The following is a 21184-nucleotide window of genomic DNA, read 5'->3' on the forward strand; positions in this document are numbered from 1 at the left end:
AATTTAAGGCAATATAGTGACGGTATCTTTACGACCATCGTTATGATTATATTTTCTACGGCAGTATTTCTAATACTGTCGTTAAATATATATATATTTTCCGCGACGGTAATATTTATACCGTCATTATAAATATTCAATCCACGATGTAATACTATTATTGTCGTTAAGATTCCATTTTCCACGACGGTAATATTTACGCTGTCCGTGACAATAATATTATACTGTCGTTACAAATATTTAATCGACGACGTAATATTGTTACTGTCGTTAAGATTCTTTTTTCCACGACAAACTTTGTACTACCGTCATTATAAATATATTTTTCACAACGGAGAAATATACTCTGTCTCCCAATTAGAGTTTCCACGACGGATACTTAAGAACCGTCGCGGAAAATAATATTTTGCTACGATACTATATTATCCGTCGTTGAAAATGATATTTGGCTATGGACCATATTTTTTTTAACCGTCGGCAAAAATAGGATTTCTTGTAGTGAGTTGGGATTCCTTATATCGCCAAAATAAGAAAGTTGCACGTGTTCTATCGCATGTTTCTTTCCTGTGTTGGTATCTTTGGAGAGCAAGGAATAATTATGTGTTCAATACTAAAAATTGGACACCGTAGGAGATAATTACAGTGGCCGAGCAAGCTTTCCTTGAGTTCCATGTGCTTCTGTTGATGGCCATGCAACAACATCTTCATCTTATAGTGCACCTACTGCTGTTCTCAATTGGATATCTCTACCGGTCGGTTACCATAAGTTCAATTGTGATGCAAAATTAAGAAATGAAAGTTCAAAGGGGGGCGGGTTCTAGATTTCATTTTCAGAGATCATAGGGGCTATCAAGTGAAGGTGGTCTCGACTCTACACCACTTTAGATCGGCGGTTCAAGGTGAAGCTATTGCAATTCATTGTGCTCTTATAGAAGTTGTGACTGCTGTTTCACTAAACTTCAAGTGGAATTGGATTACAAGAAGGTAATCGGCTATATCCATGACCATAACCAAATTCCACCATATGAATTTTCTACCATTATTTCAGATATTAAGAGACTATCCTCTTTTTTTTATTCCATATCATTTCATTGTATTCCATGAGCTATGAACGGTGTTTCAGATGCCCTGACTAGGAAGGCCTTGTCTATTATGTGTATAACAGATTTTCCAAATTCCACTCCATGGGTTCATGATCTTTGTGAATGTGAAGCTTTAGGCTGTACGCATACTATCCTTCAATGAATCTTCCTCTTACCAAAAAAAAGTTGTTAATAGGACCCACTAGAGAATGAGAAAGAGGAAGCACACCCACTTGTAAAGCTAAGATCCTTGTTTCATTTATTTATATATTACTAGTAAATATGCATGTGTAAGCATTTGTTAAGTGTTGAAGAACAAATTATTTTGGTTTTGTAAGGTAATGAGACTTTCTCAATATGCAAAATAGTATTAAGTACTTGACTTTTTTCAATAAATATTGATGCATAACATAAAACATTATGGTATAGAATAATGAGAGACAGTATAATGAAACTAATACTAATAAATGCACACTGAATAATAGAGGCACACGATAGCGGGTGGGTTTTGGGTGGGCTCTGCAGGTGCATGTTAGCAACCTTCTTGCCAGGGTTTTTCCCTAGGGTTCATGGCGGAACCGCCCCTGCCGGAGGTGCGGTGGCCCCCAGCGCTGTCCTTTGCTTCGGTGGTGGCAAGGACTACACAATTGGTTGCCCCCTGGTTGCTGTGAAGCCCCCTTCCTCTCACTTGGGTGCTCCTGCGATATTCTTCTCTGAAGAAGAAATCAGAAACTCTGAAGAACCGCTTCGATTAGCGCTGTTGGCGAAGTGTTCATACGGCAGGCCTTCATTGTTTGAAGTAAAAAGGACAATTCTCTCGACCTTCCACTTATCCTCCGATGTGCAGATTTCATCGCTGTACCCTAGGCATCTTCTCCTCAGATTCTTGACCCAGACGGATTACACTAGGGTTTGGCTTAAGGAATAGGCTTCGATCAAGGGTTACCCTTTTCGGTTCTTCAAGTGGACGAGGTTTTTCAAACCGGGACTGGAACCTTCTATCATCCTAGTTTGGATCTCCTTCCCTAATCTACCAATCAACCTATACTAGGGCCTTTTTTCTTCTCGATCGCTGGGGCTGTTGGGAATGTTCTGAAGGTGGATGGAGCGACAGCGGCTTGCTCGCGCACTTGTGCGGCTAGAGCTTGCGTTGAGGTGGATCTGCTTTCAGTACTGCCGGAGAAGTTGTGGATTGGGTGCGGTGGCACCGGCTTCTTCCAGAAAGTCATCTACGAGAGATTGCCGAAGTTTTGCAGGGGATGCTTCAAGTTAGGGCACAATGATGAGGTTTGTATACGGAAACCAAGGTTCAGTCCTGGTACGGGTAAGGAAGGTGATGGCCAATGTGATAATAACCTCGCGATTAAGGTTACAGGGACGAAGGAGGGTAATGGAGAGGGGATCGTGGTGCAAGATGGTAACAATGCTGCTGCATTAAACCATACCGTGGGGTTGCAAGAGGGTGTGCACGTTGGAATAGAGGCTGTTGGTTCGACTGCATCAAACCCTAGCTCTGTCGAAGTGGAGGGTTTGCATGGTGGTGGATGTGATGCTATCGTTGCGACGCAGGCCAACGTGGAGAGTGTGCATGGGGGCACAATGGTGAAGAAAGGGCTAAGGGGGAGGCCCTAGATGGCAGCATATGTGTCCGGCGATCTACTGGAAGAGCTTTCTAGCCATTGGAAGGTGATGTGGAAGAGAAGAATCTCATTGAGGAGGTTGAAACCAGGATGATGGGTGTTGCAGGCGAGGGGGGAATGTCAAGGAGGGGGAGATCTTCCAAAATTGGAATGACTCACCAAGGAAGCTGATCTCAGCAATAAGGGTTACGGGGCATGCTCCCATTGATAATTCTAGGCTGATCAAAAGCACAATGGATGACTTGGCTCTGGATAAGCTCCGATTGGAGAGGCAACACTGCATCTCAATTGAAGATCTACGTAAGGCCAGTAGGGGTTTTGAAGGTAGGATTCATGCTTTGTTAGCGTGTGTGGAGGAGGAGATGGGGCCTTAGTTAGGGGGGGTTGAAGCTCCACAAACTAATAGAAGAAAATACAAAAAGAGAGGAGCGTTGATCACTCCCCACAGCAAGCGTGTCACCAGGTCCATGGGACCCGATTCAAGTAACATCATGTCTTTGTTATGATTGTCCTTTTCTGGAATATCAGGGGCTTAGGGAATAAGCCCTCCTTTAGACAACTGAAGTCCTTAGTTCTATCTTCCAAGGTGGATGTTGTGGGAATTGCAGAGCCAAAAATTCTTTTTTGCAGAGCCAACCGTATCATGAGAAAGCTAGGTATGACTAGAGTATTATTTAATGGTGATGACAATGGCAGCAGAATATGGGTACTTTGGTGGCAGGAGGTAGACACAGAGATGATTAGAGGCCATGAGCAAGCTGCCACGGTAAGGTGTAAATATGGCAATGACAAATCAGTGTTGATCTCTTTTGTACACGCTCTTTGTGTGGCTAATGAGCGCCGTGCCCTATGGACTAAGCTGATTGGACTTGAGGTGCCTCCGGAAACCGCCTGGACTGTCTGTGGTGACTTTAATGCGATACTTGACCCTTTGGAAAAGGTGGGGGGAAAACATATGTGTGCCACCTCGTTGGAGGAGTTTGGCAATTTTGTCAACCAGGCTGCACTAGTGGATGGGGGTTATCAGGGGAATGCCTTTACCTGGTCAAACAATCAGGAAGGTGGTGGTAAAATTCTGGCACGCCTGGATCGCTTCCTTTTTAATGGAGCTTGGGTAAACTCTTTTGAACGCAACTCGGTGAAGCACCTCAATCGGGAATGCTCAGACCATGCTCCAATTCTCTTGGAATTTGTAGCACACACCATTGGAATAATCTCTTCATTCAAGTTCCAGCAGATGTGGACATCACACCCTGATTTTATGGAATGTGTTCGGCAAAATTGGGAGAACCAGATAAGTGGCACCCCTCTTCAAATTCTGTACTTGAAATTGAAAAATCTCCGTACAAGGCTTAGGGTGTGGAATAAAATGGTGTTTGGCAATATTCATCAGAATGCCAGAAATGCGGAGGATAATGTTTGCAAGGCTGAAATTGAAGCTGAGCTGAGCAGTACCCCAGTGACGAGGCGAAAAGGAAGCGAATGGAAGCCAAGAAAGCGCTGTAGGAAGTGTTACTACAAAAAGAAATATTTTGGCGACAAAAATCAAGCGTGAAATGGCTTAAAGAGGGAGAGAGGAACACTAAATTTTTTCACACAATGGTGAATGTTCACAGGCACATTGGAGGGGTAGACAAAATCAAAGATGTGAATGGAGGATGGATCCACGGGCAAGAGGGTGTTGGGAGGGAGGCAGCTTGGTTCTTTGCTGATTTGTTCTCGGCCCAGGACTGTCGGCATGATGAGGACCTCGTGGATATTATTCCAAGACTTGTAACAGATGCTGACAATTAGATGCTCATGATGATTCCCTCTATGGAAGAGATTAGGAAAGCAGTTTTCGGACTGTCTAAAGAAAGTGCCCCAGGCCCTGATGGCTTCACAGGCCATTTCTTCACGACATGTTGGGAGATAATAGGAGGGGATGTCAGGCGAGCAGTGGCAGATTTTTTCTCAGGAGGCATACTGCCGAGGGGTTACACTTCAGCTAATCTGGTGCTAATCCCCAAGAAAGAGAACCCGGAGGTAATTTCACACTTTCGCCCTATAAGTCTATGCAATTTCGCTTATAAAATAATAGCTAAAATTATCTCAAGTAGATTAGCAATTGTTCTGCCTAATATTATCTCCGAGGAACAAGGACCTTTTGTTCAGGGCAGGTGTATTCATGACAATATTGTACTGGTTCAAGAAGTTGTTCAAGACATCAACAGGGCCGCTAGGGGTGGTAACGTTGTGCTAAAACTTGACATGGCTAAGGCGTATGACAGATTGGAGTGGGGTTTTTAGTTTGAAGTGTTGAACAGATTTGGGTTTCGCATTGAGTGGGTTGCTCTTATTAAAAAAGTTGTGGAGAATTGCTGGTTCTCAGTGGTAATAAATGGAGGACAGTCGGGCTTCTTTAAATCCACAAGGTGTGAGGCAAGGCGATCCACTTTCTCCTGCTCTTTTCATTCTAGCGGAAGAAGTCCTGAGTAGGGGTCTGCCCTCTCTATTCAGTGAGGGAAGGGCCCATTATTATAAGCTGCCAAGGGGATGCCCGGGTATTTCTCACAGTCTGTTTGCCTATGATACCATTATTTTTTCGCAGGGCTTAAAGAACTCATTGAAACAAATCATTGGTTTTATTGATCGCTATGAGGGGTCCTCTGGGCAATTGGTTAATAAAAATAAAAGCTGCTTTGTGGTGGGGAGCAAGGCTCCTGACAGGAGGTGTCGCATGATTGAAGCAGTCACAGGTTTCTCTAGAAAGAGGTTGCCTCTAACCTATCTCGGGGCTCCCATCTATGCTGGCCGGTTGCGAGTGAGCTTCTTTGAGGATTTTTTGTCTAAAATACGAAAGAAAGTGGCGGGTTGGAAAGGTAAAATGCTGTCCGCAGGGGGAAGACTGATCCTTCTCAGGAATGTGCTTTCGTCAATGCCAATACACATCATCTCCATGCTGGATGTCCCTAAAACCATTATTCGAAGGTTTGACAGCATGTGTGCGAATTTCTTGTGGGGTGAATCGAAGTGGGGCAATCGTCACCATTGGGTTAGTTGGGAGAAAATTTGTCGACCGCTATCATAAGGAGGGCTTGGAATTAGATGCATGGAAGACACTGGAGCTGCCCTTAGACTGAAGGGGCTGTGGCAAATTTTCACCTTGGAAACGTTGTGGGCAGTTTTTTTTTAAGGCAAAATTTTTTAAAAATCTGCATATGGCGCTGGCAGCTCCCCCTTCATTAGGGTCGATTTCATGGCGTAGGACGCTGCTTATAAGGACCTTCTCCTCTCTAATTCACGATGGCTGTTGGGGAGGGGAAACGTTGGTTTTTGGACTGATAATTGGTCTGGTTGGGGGCCACTTCTTGACCAGGTGGATGGGGCGCTGAACCTTGATCTCTCTCTGCCTGTAAAGGATGTCCTACACATGGACGGTAGCTGGGATCAGCATGAATTACTCAAAATTGACTCGGATGAGGTACGCGGCAGTGTGTTGAATGGTAGATTGAACCTCTCTGAGAAGGATGACACTCTTATTTGGATGCCGGAAAACAATGGTATGTTCTCTTCTAGGCCGATTTGGAACACCATTAGGAGCACGACTCCAGATAGGGTTTTTACTAAATGGATTTGGAACCAAATGGTCCCCACCAAGATCGGATTTTTCTCTTGGCAGATCTTATGTGGGGGGATTCCAACTGATGATTCATTGAAGAAGATTGGAATACCTTTGGCATCAAAGTGCCTCTGTTGTGGCGCCCCCAAGGCTGAAACTGCTTCCCACTGCCTGGTGTGGGGGGGGACGGCTTCTAAGGTCCGGGAATTTTATTCCCGCTTGCTTCACTTGGAGATCATTCCGTGGCAAGAGGTGAGATGCAGAATGTTGTTCTGGCAAGGTCATGCAAACAAGGGAAGCTTGTGTGCTCTTATAATAGGTCTGGTGCCATCGTTTATTGTTTGGGAACTATGGAACGAAAGGAATGGCAAGAAGCATGGTGAGAAAGGTCGATCGGCTAGGATGATCGTGGAAGTAATAAGGGGGTGGGTACACGAAATCCCCATTAAATTTACTAGGACTAGGAGGCCGTCTATGCAGGAGGCATTAATCCTTCAGTTTTTTGGGCTGTCACATCATCCCCCTATATATAGACCTCCAAGGCCGGTTTGTTGGTGTCCACCCACATACTCTGTAAAACTTAACGTTGATGGGGCCTGCAGAGGGAATCTGGGTGTAGGAGGGGGAGGGTGTATCATCCGCGACAGTGAGGGCAAGGTGGTGGCGGCATGTGCCAGATTTTATGGGAAGAGCACAAACTCCATGACCGAATTGAGAGCACTTCGAGATGGGTTATGGTTATGTCGTCAGCTAGGTCTCATGGGGATTTATGTTGATTCGGACTCGGCCTCTACCATCTATAGTGTTGTTAAAAAGCAGTGTAGGGTTTGGCAGGTGTGGACTGGTTCCAGGAAACCCTGAGGTTGGTGGAGGAGATACGCCCAGTGTTAACTTTCACCTACAGGGAAAAGAACAGGGCGGCAGATTGGCTTGCAAATTATGCTTGTAACACCTTGTGTGACACTGATTTTGCTAGTGACAGAGAGTTTCCCCTCGAGCTAAGGTGAATAATTCGAGAAGATTCCATAGGCCTACCAATCCTACGTATGTAGCCTGCTTTTGGGTTGGGCTTGTTTCTACACAGAGTGGAGAGTGTCTTCTAAAGGTGGGTTTGGGGTAAGGCGGGCATGTCCCCCCCAGTGTACTTATCATTCTTTGACATATTTTAATAAAATTTCAGGGGCTGGCCCGGGTCCCAGAAAATATTCGGGTTAAAAAAAAAAAAATTACACACTGAAGAAGCAGTGGTAGATATAGCTTTGTAGTTTGTAGCAATTGATTTTGCATACTTGGGTGACAGAAATGGTGATTGAGTTGACAAGAGAGTAAGGTATTTAAAAGATCATCAAGATTTTGTATCCATTGAAAACTGCTTTCTTAAAATGGGCCAAGATATTTTAGCAAAAGAGAAATTAGCTAAATTAAAATTTTAAAAAAATGGAAACTATGGGTTGAAGAGAAAAAATTCTTTTATAAATGTTTTGAAATAAAGTAAAATCAGAACCTTTACCATTTCCTTTTGAACTGTTTATGGATTAGGATATTTAATGTTCTAATACGACACAATTCTCCAATTCTTTGTAGATAATTGAACAGTTCACAATTTGACAACATTTGAACTGAATAAAGTCCAATAATGTTTGACCCAATTAGGAACTGAATCTTCTATACTTCTAATTGGCATGAATGATGAGAGAGAGAGAGAGAGAGAGAGAGCTAAGTTTATGGTGGATAGCACAACCAGTATATAACAAAGGCATCCTAAAGAAAATTATACAGTAAGAATTATAAAATAACAAAGAACCTATAATTTCATCCAAAAACCAAAAAAAAAAACAAAAAACAAAAAACCTCTAGTCAAAATTAAACAAGTTAGAGACACAATTCTGTAAGCTACAAAGTTCTCTACCTCATGAAATACCAATTCCCATGACACTACTATTGAAGTTGAAATGAAAATATAGATAAGGTACTTGGTGGATTCGAACCACCATCCTCTTGAAGTATGGAATCATTTCTCACACCCCAAGTACTCTGCCAATTGAGCTAAAGACCCATAATTAATACTCGTGAAATCAAATAAAGAAGAATGCTATTAACCAATAAGATTAATTTACCAACAAAACCCCCGACTTGCTTATTTGAATTAATGAAGAGAGCTTTACAATACAAAAAAAGGTTGTCAATCACAACAGAAGTAGCCCAAGTGGGTCTACAATTTCAATGAAATCAATCTCAAATCAAACTGGTCACAAATTAACTAAACCAGTTCAAAATAAATTGAGACCCAAAAAAAAACCACATACATAAATGAAGTAAAAGCAATTAATAACAATTGCTTCAGTTTCTTTTTAACATGTTCGAAATTCTTTATTTATTTATTTTTTCTCTCTTCTTCTGTTAACTTGTGATAGGTCCATCATCTTCAAACCCCTTAGAGAAATAATTAGCAAAATCTATAGCCATCAATGACAAAAAAAGACAAAAGATACAGATGGTACAGAACAAACTTTTACATGCAAGTAAATGGGAAGGCAGATTTTAAATGTGACTTCTATGCAACTCAAAGACCGAAACAGATTTGGTTTATCAAAGAGGTAACATTTTGCAGTAATGCGAAGTTCATTCTAATAGAGGACAAAAGATAAAGTCTACTTTCTCAAGCGGGTAAATGCAAGCCACACACTTACAATCAACTCTCAAGTCCTACTGATAGTTATGCAAGAATACCATCAATTAATAAGATTAATATGATCAATAAGAAAAGAAAATGTAAAGGAACACCAGATAACTGATTTTATTATGTCTTAAAATAGACAACAAAGGAACCAAAATACCTAAAAAAAAAAATTAGAGGAAGCATCAATGTGGATATTTCCAGGTCTTGAAATTGACAATGAAGATAAGTACATGCCTTTGTTATAAGCAACAAGATATAGTACTAACCCGCCAGCTGCAAAATTACAGTCCGTATGTATGGGCTCAATTTTCTCGATGGTTTGGCCTCACTACAATTATGGAAAACGATAAAGCATGCACCAATTACCCATTCTGATTAATAATTTTTTGGCATCCATCTCTAGTTTGTTACTCTCTGAGGACCTTGAACCTGCAAAAAATAAAGAATTTTTTAGTCTGGATTAAAGAGAACTCTGCAAAATCTGAACAAAACAAGTGAAGCGTTTAAACCCCTGTACGTGAAGAGAAATAAAACACCCACAAAAATAAATATAAACCCTTACCACTTTTGGGTATCTGATTAAACTTTGAGGACATTGGATCCTGCAGAAAATCAATAATTTTAGTCTAGATTAAGAAAAATACAAAACTCTGCAAAATTTGAACAAAACAAATGAAGAAATAAGTGATTATATCAATATGATCTATGTAAAACTCAACAACCCATTTAACACAGAAAATAAGGGCATGGCCTTTTTTGTTTGTTGGGGGCGGAGCTCCTGTTTTTCAATCTAAGAGAAAGGTGGGCTGAGAGAATGGAGTTTGGGCAGAGAACTCTCTTTACTTGTACAGAGAGGGGTTGGATGCTCCAAATTTGGGAAAAAGCCCCTGTTTTTTTTTTGTGTAGAGAGGAAGGCAAAAGAGGGTGAGAGGGAAGGGGGTGGGGGGCAGATCCCCTGTTTTATTGCTTCTAAGAAAGAACAAAGCCAGGAGGGTGGGATTTTCTATTGTTGGGTCGCTTCTCTGTCTTGTTGTCTTCTGCAATACATATGCACTTCCATTATTCTAATCTTTTCGAATAAAGGCATGACTTCAAAAGGATATAATATTATATTCAATAAATATGCACTTCCATTATTCTAATCTTTTCGAATAAACTCGCTTGTGCTATAAGATGTATCTGTTGTGCATAGTTTATAATACTAAACATCATTGAAGAAGAGCTTAAAAAAAAAAAAAAAAAAGTTAATGGTTTCCTTCTACTAATTACTAAAAAAAAAACAAATATTTTAGTCATAAAAGGGGAAAGCGCTTTTGGGACTTCTCAGTTTTTTATTTGACAACAACATCATATCCTCTAGCTACCCACACATTGAATCTTGATATCAAAATGATGTAATATTGTATATAATTACTTATATACAATATATCCAAGTTGCATATTTAAACCTAGCTAAAATATAAACATTGGAGTAAATGATAAGGAAAAAGGACAAACCACAATCCCAAATTTAGCATTTCCTTCCTTTGCGACAATTCTCACTAAACGCTCTACCAAAAGGTTGCCTGCCAATCCAGGATCTTCATCTGCTATAAGCTGTGATATATAGAAAAACTTTTAGTCATCAAATATTTCATAAATCAATAATAGAAAATGATAGAAAGAAAGAGAATTCTGTGTGTGTGTGTGAGAGAGAGAGACCAGACGATGAAAATTGACACAGAGAGAAGTGGAATGACAGAGAATGAATGGAGCAAGTGGTGTATATATACATATATATATATATATATATATATATATATATATATATAGAGAGAGAGAGAGAGAGAGAGAGAGAGGCAGAAAGAGTGACAGAGAGGAAGTGAAAATGTAAGTTAAAAAAAAAAAATCAATACTTGAATAATAGGAATGAGAATGACTACACAGGCAAACCACTATGAAAAAATTAGGAGAGAGACGGAATTGTAAGCTTCAATTAGCATTCGATCAGTCACTCGTAATAGATGCAATTGTGTCATTGTGTAGCCTGTCCCAAACCCATATTTGGGATATCCTATACACTGAAGATGATGGTACCAAGCTTTCTGGATAGGATCATAGTTCAAGAGGGGAAATTTTAAGAATTGGCTTAAAAGTCTTGCATCAAAGGCATATATGGATTTATAAGGCTAATTGGTTAGGCCTCTATAGTCCATTCAAACTGAAACCACAAGGACATAGACATTGTTAGTACAATATCTGTTGTACCTAGAGAGAGAGAGAGAGAGAGAGAGAAATTATTCAAATTGGAAACTGGAACTCAATGTAGAACATACAAATACACATAGCTCATTTGATGGAAATTGGTAATGACTACAATTCTGGGAAGTATTATTGAAGCCAACCTTGTGCCACAACACTATGAATTCCCTCTTGTAGGACAACATTTCTTCAATGGATCTCCCAAACCAGAGCTAGTATGCCAAGTTGTCCGACCTGTCGGTTGTCCAGTTTGATGCTTCTTTTGAATTGTTCATTTGTTTTGATAAGGCGAGATCACAAATTTGCGACACGAATTAAAATCATCAAGAGAGATTGTGATTCTACTAATTTTGTTAAAAAAATTGAAAAAGAACTAAAATATTTAGTCACCTCTATCCGTTTGACTATTTACAACCCAAATGAAGTTTGTGGCAGAGAAAACTTCTAGAGGATTGTTGCTGACACAGGCTGATAAAAGATAACTATCTGAGAAGAACATAGAATCTATTGATTGATTCACTCGGATTGATGTGTATAACACCAAGACAGAGGAGAAACATTATTGGTTGGTAAATGTAGTCCGTAGTCGGTAGTCTGATATAACCCCATCCAACAATCTATATTATTGGTCGAATACATTCAAAGAGCGAGAGAGAGAGAGAGCACAGCAAAAGGAAATGGTTGGGAGAGTGTGTTTCCCAACCAAGATCTATTTTTTTAAGAAAATAAAAACTCAAAAAAGTGGTGCAACCAAGAGGATTGAGTTGAGAGAACCCAAAGAAGTGGTGCGACGAAGGGGAGTGAGACGTGAGAGATTACATGAAATATAAAACAAGAATGAAAATGGGTGAAAATAAATCACCATAAACAACTTCATGAAGTTTCTCTTATGCAGTTGCAAAAACCCAATAACATCATCAGCATATCAGGATGCCACAACCCTTGATGTCACCCAGGTACCTTGAACGACAAATTAAAAATATTACGAGGAACTTAAGTATTTATTCACTTTACATAAGAAAACTGAATATTAAAGGTTGTGAAAATACATGAGAACTTCTTACTAAAAAAAATACATGAGAAATCAACCTTTATACATCAATATATGATGCTTGGATCAAGAAATTGGGGACACGTTCAGAAACTTCTTTGCTGCAAGCAGCAATGAAATCATTCATCTATTCATACACTGGTTCTACAAGTAGAACCTTGTTACTGGCAGAGGGTATCAAAATAGATGCCATGTAGTTTGGTCCGTAGTACTTGCTAATTCCAAACAAGTATGTGATACACAATACAATACTAAGACAAACCAGTAGCAATAACTTTAGAATGCAAAAACCTAAAGCTTTACCTATTTTCATCTTCTTTAAGGTTTCCTTTACGTCAGACACCCTAATTTTTCATATATATAAAAAATTTGTGGTTTCATTATGGTTATTACAACCTTCAGGAACACTATTACTCAATTTGGGTTTTCATTTAGTAAGTTGTAGAAATAGGTTTTTCATCTTTCTTTAATCATAAGTTCGAGCTAATCTGACATGAATCTTCATTCCCATACCAACCAGTGATCATTCTTCTCCCCCCCTGCATATCATAGCTTTATCAGCCAATCACATTGTAAGACCAAGTTAAACCAGAATATTTTGGTCAAGCCTCATTATCAAACTCTATTGTACCGCAATTAGTGCAATGGTCTCTCTATCAATAAATGCAAAGGAAGGGGGCTAGGAGCCATACCTTTAAATTATGCCCTTGGCTAAAAAACGAAGGGATGTCAAAAGTGGGAAGAAGTAGTGAGAAAAGATATCAATAGCCTAAGCTTGACAACTAACATGATCTTAAATAGAATTGAATGGCAGAACAGAATTAGTGTAGCCGACCCCATTTAGTTGGGAAAAGAATTAGTTGAGTTGAGAGCATAGTACTATATCTCGCGATATATCGGTATCTAGGGCTTACCGAGATATCCAAAATATCTGAAATTTGGTGAAATTTCGCCGAAATATTGTATTTTTTCTGCAATATTTCGGGAGTCCATCTCAGTAAGTATTTGGCCATATCTAGGCCTAATACTTCATGGACACCCTTATTTAAGATAAATAAACACATTTAAACCTTCATATTGCAAAAAAAAATGAACTCAAAGTGATGTTTTGGGTTTGCACCCTTGATTGACTGTATACGGTCGGACCCTGTTGTATAAAATAGTTAAATACATATTGTTTAAGTACTAAAAGACATAATAAGAAATTTAAACAAAGTAATGAAACAAAAATAAAGTCAAATGTAGTCTTTAGTTTAAACTCATAAAGTCACAAGTGCATAAGTCATTACTGATAAACTTCATAATAGTCAATAGTTCAATACTCAATACACAAAGTATTTATACGAAATTTACCGAAATTTACCGAAATGTACCGAAATTTACCGAAATATACTGCTCAATACACAATATTTCTACGAAATATACTGAAATATACCGAAATTTCGCCGAAATTTGAAATTTTTTCATTTCGGAAACCCATCTCGTCTCGGTAGTGTCGAAATTACCGAAATATACCGAAATTTCGGCGATATTTAGCGAAATTTTGTACCATGGTTGAGAGACAAGAAATATCTCTTTTAAAGTATACAAAGTCCCCACACTCCTAAAATTATAGAGGCATCTGCAAACCGTCACCATCCATAACCCCATACAGCACAGGGCACAACAATGCTGGGACTTGGTGCTCCCCATATCCAAGTTATTACTCTAGATTGATAATATGATGGCAAATTCTCTTGAGCCTGGATTCCAGCTTGTACGATTGGCATGTTAGAAGGATAAATTCCAAAAGATAGTTGTCAAACCAGCAATGTTCTATGGAATTAGGATGCTGAGATGGACGATTGGTAATACTACGAAGATAGAATCATAACTGAAATGCATTCAAGGGTGCTTAGGAGCTGTATTAATAATTGACAAGATGAGGGAAAGACCACGAAGAGATAGTTTGTTATATGTAACCACACTAGTGAATCCCAAAAAAAAAACCACAAAACTCGCAAGAATAAATTATCAGCCTCTAACCATGACGAGAATCCCATGTTCATAAAAGTTTTGAGAAAATGAATACTCCATACATGGAAAACGCTCGAGTTTTTAAAAATCTTAGAATTACAAATAAATTGCAACGGTGCGGAACAACAGCAACCCCCCCCCCCCCCCACCACCACCACCAAAAAAAAAACATAAAAACCACCATTTAATGATTATTGGTGAATGGATAGCAGAAATCCGTCTAACATCAAACACTGAATTGAATTGCGAACTCTGAAGTAGCAAAAATAATGGACACACAAACACCACCAAAGAAACCATCCACTACTACCAGAATTAACCATAAAAGCAATCATAAAAGGAAATCCAGTAAACGAATCAGATATCATCAATCAAACGAATACAAGATTAATACACAAACCTGTAAAACACTGTTACAGTAGCAAGTGTTGCCAAAATTCTCCAGCTGGAAATATCTCTCGCCTTCGGGGAATTGGTCACCAAGAACTTTCTCGGGCTTTGAACCGGCGGCACCCATAAGGCCATCAACTATGAAACCAGTCCCTTTGTTTTCCTCAGCTCTCCGATTTTGTATCCATGAACAACCAGACTTCTCACCTTTTCGTTCTATGACCTTTCTTAGGGTACTGTGAGGAGCAATCGCAGTGAGAGGTATGAAAGAAGAGAAGGATTATAGCTAGAGATGGCGAGACGGAGAGGTCGGAGAGTTATAGATTTAGCTGTGGAGAATAGACATAGAGAGCTGAAACAACTACTTTCCTATCCCAATCTTGACCCAAAAAAGAAAAGATCGCCATTAGAGATGGTTTCCAAAACAGATGATTTGGGAAGGCCAATCGAAACGGTCACAGGGAATAATATAATGGAGATATAATGAAAAACCCAAATTGAAAAGCTACAATTATAGAGAACAACATACCGAATCCAATACAGACAAATGCCTGAAGTCGAAAACGCCAGAAAAATCCCCACTAAAATCTGCAAAGGGTAAGAATCAAATAAATTAGAGAGAGTCTATAAACCCTAACTCAAAGAGGGACGTGTTGGGATATAGAAACGGGTTCGATAAGAGCGAGCCATAGAGGTCGTGAAGCCATGGCCAGGCCGCGAGCTCGTCGATCACAAGCACGTGTGCCGCCTTGCGCCAGGGGCGCATAAGTCATTATTTTGGAATAACACCAAGAAAGAAGGGGATAACCCTTGCGGCTTACGTAACTACTATGAGTCTATCATGGACCAATAGGGTCCGAGACTTTCGCCCACATCACACATAATCAGGCGCGTGGGAAGCAACGGATAAACATTATCTCCGAATTACACTCTCCAATGGTCTCACTCCACTCCGAGACTCCAACTTTCCAATTCAAGCACAATTCGAACTCTCCACCACCTTAAATAAGGGAGGTAACACACGTCTAATCCATCTGAACACTCATTGAATTGACTATTGCTCAGAGATCTAACTTAAGCATCGAAGTGAGATCACCGGCAATGCCCGGTACTCTCTGCTAACCTCTGTCTTGCAGGAAGAACTCGCTCCAGCAGGATTTCTGACGCAACAGTTTGGCGCCGTTTGTGGGAAACGTTACAATTCTCAAAGGCTTAGACTCTCTATCCCTGAACTTGAGATCATGGCCAGAGAACCAAATCTCGTTCCATCCAATACTCAGGCCCCACCAGCCATAGAAAATCCGGTGACTCGTCAGGCGACGAAGAGCACCCGCGGTGGCGGGAATGCAGGGAAGAAAACACAACAACGACGGACGGCAACCGCACCGATCGATCCACTGCTACCAGCGACGGGTCAGCCAGCGGAAACCCAACCGTCAGCAACAACGGAGGCCGGCCAAAACACGGTACAGGATAGCCGCGGCATCCGGGCGTTACCACCCCCGTCGTCGCTGCCTCAGGGATTTGTCCCAAAGACAGATCATAATGCACCTGCCAATGTCGGCCAAATCCAGGATCTACAACAACAAGTCCTCAATTAGAATGGGGTCCTAAGGGATGTAGTTTGCGAAATGCAGGCGTTTAGGGCAGTTACCATGGCGGCATCCGCAGCCGCAGGCTTGCCCACAGCGCCAGTGCCACCTCTAATGCTTGTACTGCTTCCGGTACTCCCAAGGACTGTCCAGGAGAATCCGAGGCCAGCGAGAGACGACATACGAGCATCAGGAAGTAGAGCGGGGTCATCACACCCATCCAGGCGAGAGCTACCTCCTCTAGGAGTATTACGTACGGGGAACCTACCCACCAGGAGTAGGCCCACACGCGTGGAAGAACAGTCAATCTCCACCGGCCAAAGAACTCACAGCCGGTCCGAGAGGATTCGTTCCAGGGCCTCCGACATACGCACTGATCTGGTAGACCCACCAAGGCTACCCCGTCAAGATCTCAGGGATTAATTGAATGCACGTTGGGCTCGTGCTGATGTCATCGACAACCAGGTCGTAGAAAGCGAGCTTGACCGTAAGCTCAGAGAGATGAACACAAAGATCGCGGCCTTGGAGAGGGGAACCGTCCAAGAAGAAAGTTTCAGACCGGGCCAGCATCCCTTTACAGTGGAGCCCATGAGAGCAGAGCTTCCTAAGGGCTTTAAACCCCCTACGTTTGAGGCATATGATGGGAAGGGCGATCCCAATGATCATATCAGCTACTTCAACGCCATGATGACGATCTACGGTGAGTCCAACGTAGTGTCATGTCTTTCTTTCCCCACCTCTCTCAAGGGGCCCGCGGCGTTGTGGTTTGCTAACCTGAAGCCCAACTCGATCTGAAGCTTCACAGAGTTGGCCAAGGCCTTTGTCAGCCGCTTCCAGAGCAGTGTGAAGCAGAAGAAGACCAACCTGTTGGCTGTCAAGCAGTGCTCTGATGAGTCCATAAGGGACTATATCGCCCTCTTCAACGCGGAGAGCCTGGAGATCAAGGACCTGGACGATGCGATGGCTTTCAACGCCTTACATAATGGGGTCACCAACCACGACCTAGTGAAGTCACTTGCACTGGACCCAGTGACGACCATGCCGCAGCTACTGGACCACTGCTACCAATATGCCAACATGTTCGATATCATGAAGGCAAGAAAAGCAGTGGATGGCAAAGTCCCTGAGAAAAAGAGGGCAAGCAAGAAGGATGAGAAGAGTGAGGACACCAAGAGAGCGAGGTCAGACAGGGACCAAAGCCCTAACTACACCCCGCTCAACACCACCAGGTCAAAGATCCTCATGGAGGTCTACGATCGGGGCCTATTGCAGTGGCCTAGACCAATGTTCTCAAATCCTGAGGACAAGAACAAGAACAAATACTGCAAGTTCCACAAGGATGTCGGGCACGATATCGAGAACTGCAGGCAATTGAAGAGAGAGATAGAAGATGTGATACAAAAGGGTCACCTGAAGCAGTATGTGAAGGAAGACATAAAGGACAACCCCCGAGGTCGTGACGCCATGAGGAACGACCGGGGAAGGGACAACAGAGCTCGTAGAGGAGATGATCGAGATCGCCAAGGTAATCGACGAGATGATCAACGAGAGGTCCGCAGAAACTAGGATGAGACCAATACGACCACTGCACCTGCCGTTCTCACCATCCTGGGAGGTCTAGGACAGGAGTCAGCCCACAGAGCCAAGGCGAAAGTGAGGTTCGTGGCCTTGGCTGAAGTCCCTGAGAAAAGAGCACACACTGAACCCGTAATCACGTTCTTGGATAAAGACATGAAGGGGCTAAGCTGGCCACACGACGATGCCATTGTGGTTTAGGCAGTTATAGCAAACCGACTTGTCAACAGGATTTTAGTGGATATGGGAGCATCTGTAGACATGCTGTCCTATGATGCATACTTGTAGTTCGGGTTCGAGCCAGGCACGCTAAAGCCCGAGACAGCACCTTTATATGGATTCTCGGGCGCGCCAGCCCCGATCGAGGGGTCAGTGGAGCTCTTAATGACGGTGGGAATAGCACCGTGCCAGAAAACCGTAATGGTCAATTTCATGGTTGTTCGAGTAGCAACCGCCTACAATGCCATACTGGGCAGACCTAGCTTGAACAAGCTGGGAGCAGTAGTTTTTACCAAACACTTAAAGGTCAAGTTTTCTACTCCTAACGGCGTGGGAGAATGCCAAATGGAGCAAAAAAGAGCCCAGGAGTGCCACGCTGCGTTCTTGAAAGGCATCAAGGGCAACTGCAGAGGAACGGCCTATCAGGTAGAGGTCGTGGATAACCACGAAGAAGATAAGTGCTATCAGTGAGGAGAGCCAGTGGAGGAGCTTGTGGAGGTCCCATTAGATGAACAGAACCCTACAAGGACTGTAAAAATTGGGTCCTCACTAAGTAAAGAAGAGGCGAGGGAGCTCACCACGTTCCTACAGAAGAACAAGGATGTGTTTGCCTGGTCAGCAGCTGACATGCTAGGCATACCTTGTCACATTGCCGAGCAGCACGTGAATCCCAGTAGAAAACCAGTGCAGCAGAAAAGAAGAACGTTCGTGCCAGAATGATAGGCCGCGATGAAAGAAGAAATTGAGAAATTGAAGGCATCCGGCTTTATAAGAGAAGAACAATTCCCCCCTGGCTTGCAAATGTGGTGATGGTTCCCAAGCCGAATGGGAAATGGAGGATGTGTGTGGACTACACTGACCTCAATAAGGCATGTCCCAAGGATGAATACCCATTGCCCAGGATCGACCTGCTGATAGATGTGACAGCAGGACATGAAAGGTTAAGCTTCATGGATGCTTACTCCGGGTACAGCCAGATCCTGATGAAATGGGGAGATGAAGGGTACACTGCTTTTCGATTAGACCAGGAAAACTTCTGCTAACTAGTAATGCCATTTGGGCTGAAGAACGCGGGAGCAAGCTACCAAAGAATGGTGAACAAGATCTTCAAAACCCAGATAGGCAGAAACATGGAGGTATATGTGGACGATATGTTGGTCAAGAGGATCAAAGCCCAGGATCACCTGGCCGATCTGGACGAGGCATTCCAGGTATTACATGCTCACCAGATGAAGCTAAATCGAGCCAAATGCGCCTTCGGGGTCAGCTCGAGTAAATTCCTGGGTTACATGGTGTCCCAAAGAGGAATCGAGGCCAACCCAGCAAAGATCAAGGGTATACAAGAGATGAGCCCGCCCAGGACGGTTCGTGAGGTACAAAGGTTGAATGGAAGGATCGCTGCACTAGCACGCTTCGTATCACGTTCGGGAGACAAATGCCTGCCTTTCTTCAAAACCTTGAAGAATCTGAAGGATGTGAAGGGTTTTGCGTGGACAGAAGAGTGTCAGAAAGCTTTCAAAGACCTCAAAGCTTACCTTGCCAACCCGTCGCTCCTGACGCATCCAGTACTGGGAAAGGAGCTGCTCCTGTACCTGGCAACATCACCAGCAGCGATAAGTGCTGCCCTGGTGAGAGAAGAAGATGGAATTCAAAAGCCGGTATACTATGTCAGTCACGTCCTGCTAGACGCAGAAACTCGCTACCCCAAGATCGAGAAGCTAGCATTCGCACTGGTGAAGGCAGCCCGGAAGCTAAGGCCATACTTCCAAGCCTATCCTATAGCAGTCATGACTGACCAACCCTTGAAAAAGGTACTCCATAAGCCCGACATATCTGGGAGACTAACAGCCTGGGCAGTAGAGCTGAGCGAATATCAGATCAAGTATAAGCCCAGAACAGCTATCAAGGGGCAAGCCCTGGCAGACTTTGTGGTTGAATGTACGTAGAATGAGAACGAGCAAGGGCAGGAGGGCAAGATAGAGGTGGAGCCTAGCCCGGAGTCATCCTGGACCATGTTCGTAGATGGGTCAAGTAACGCAGAGGTCAGGGGAGCTGGCTTCATCCTAACAAGCCCTGAAGGCTTCAAGATACAGTTCACACTACGACTGAGCTTCCTTGCCTCAAACAATGAGGCCGAGTACGAAGCATTGATTGCAGGACTGAGGACTGCCAGGGCCATACAGGTCAAAAGGCTGGCCATACGGGCTGACTCACAACTGATCGTGAATCAGGTCAACGGAGACTATGAAGCCAAGGACGATCGAATGGCAACATATTTGAAAGAAGCCAAGAAGTTAGTAAGCTCGTTCGAGACGTTCGAGATAAGTAGGGTGCCACGCAGGAAGAACAAGAAAGCGGACGTGCTCTCACGACTATCCAAAGAAGAATTAGCCCAGCTCGATGGCTCAGTATATATTAAGCAGCTCGACGCACCAGCCGACTTAGTTCGAGAAGTCGCATAGGTCGAGATCGAGCCCAGATGGATGGACCCAGTTATTACGTACTTACGAGATGACGTCTTACCCGAAGACAAGATCAAAGCCCGTAAGGTTCGTGGTTGAGCAGCACGGTACATGCTGATAGAGAACGAGCTATACAAAAGGTCAGTTTCTGGTCTGTTGCTGAAATGTCTGACCCCCACACATACTCTAAACGCCCTGGCAGAAGTGCATCAAGGCATATGTGGCAGTCATATGGGGGGAAGGCATCTAGCTTACAAAATACTGAGAGCAGGAATCTATTGGCCCAACATGCAAAAGGAGGCGATTCAGTACATAAGAAGATGCGAGCCGTGACAAAAGTTCGTGGATATACCACGACAACCTACTACAGAACCAACTTCCATACTTAGTCCAATTCCCTTCGCCATGTGGGAGATGGATATACTGGGCAACTTCACCCCGACCTCAGGAGGAAGAAAATATCTCGTGTTTGTCATAGATTACTTCACCAAATGGGTAGAGGCAGGGCCGTTAGCAAAGGTTACGCGGCAACAGATGGAAAAATTCTTTAGAGATAGAATTATCTATAGATTCGGTCTACCAAAGATACTAGTGACAGATAATGGGAAGCAGTTTGACAACCCACAGTTTGGAAC

General features: G+C 42.7%; 2 protein-coding genes across 2 annotated transcripts; both read left to right on the forward strand.

The window, feature by feature from the left end:
* Positions 1 to 16794: 16794 nt before the first annotated feature.
* On the forward strand, positions 16795 to 17859 carry LOC122662965. Its single transcript, XM_043858675.1, has 2 exons — positions 16795 to 16993; positions 17099 to 17859. The coding sequence occupies exons 1-2, from the start codon at positions 16795 to 16797 to the stop codon at positions 17857 to 17859; spliced, it is 960 nt and encodes a 319-aa protein (XP_043714610.1).
* Positions 17860 to 20099: 2240 nt separating this feature from the next.
* On the forward strand, positions 20100 to 20549 carry LOC122662966 (uncharacterized protein Mb2253c-like). The gene has a single exon (XM_043858676.1). It carries the CDS (start codon positions 20100 to 20102, stop codon positions 20547 to 20549), a length of 450 nt encoding a protein of 149 aa, XP_043714611.1.
* Positions 20550 to 21184: the final 635 nt, after the last annotated feature.

The sequence above is a fragment of the Telopea speciosissima genome, chromosome 5 (genome assembly GCF_018873765.1).
Source record: "Telopea speciosissima isolate NSW1024214 ecotype Mountain lineage chromosome 5, Tspe_v1, whole genome shotgun sequence".
NCBI classification, from domain to species: Eukaryota; Viridiplantae; Streptophyta; class Magnoliopsida; order Proteales; family Proteaceae; genus Telopea; species Telopea speciosissima.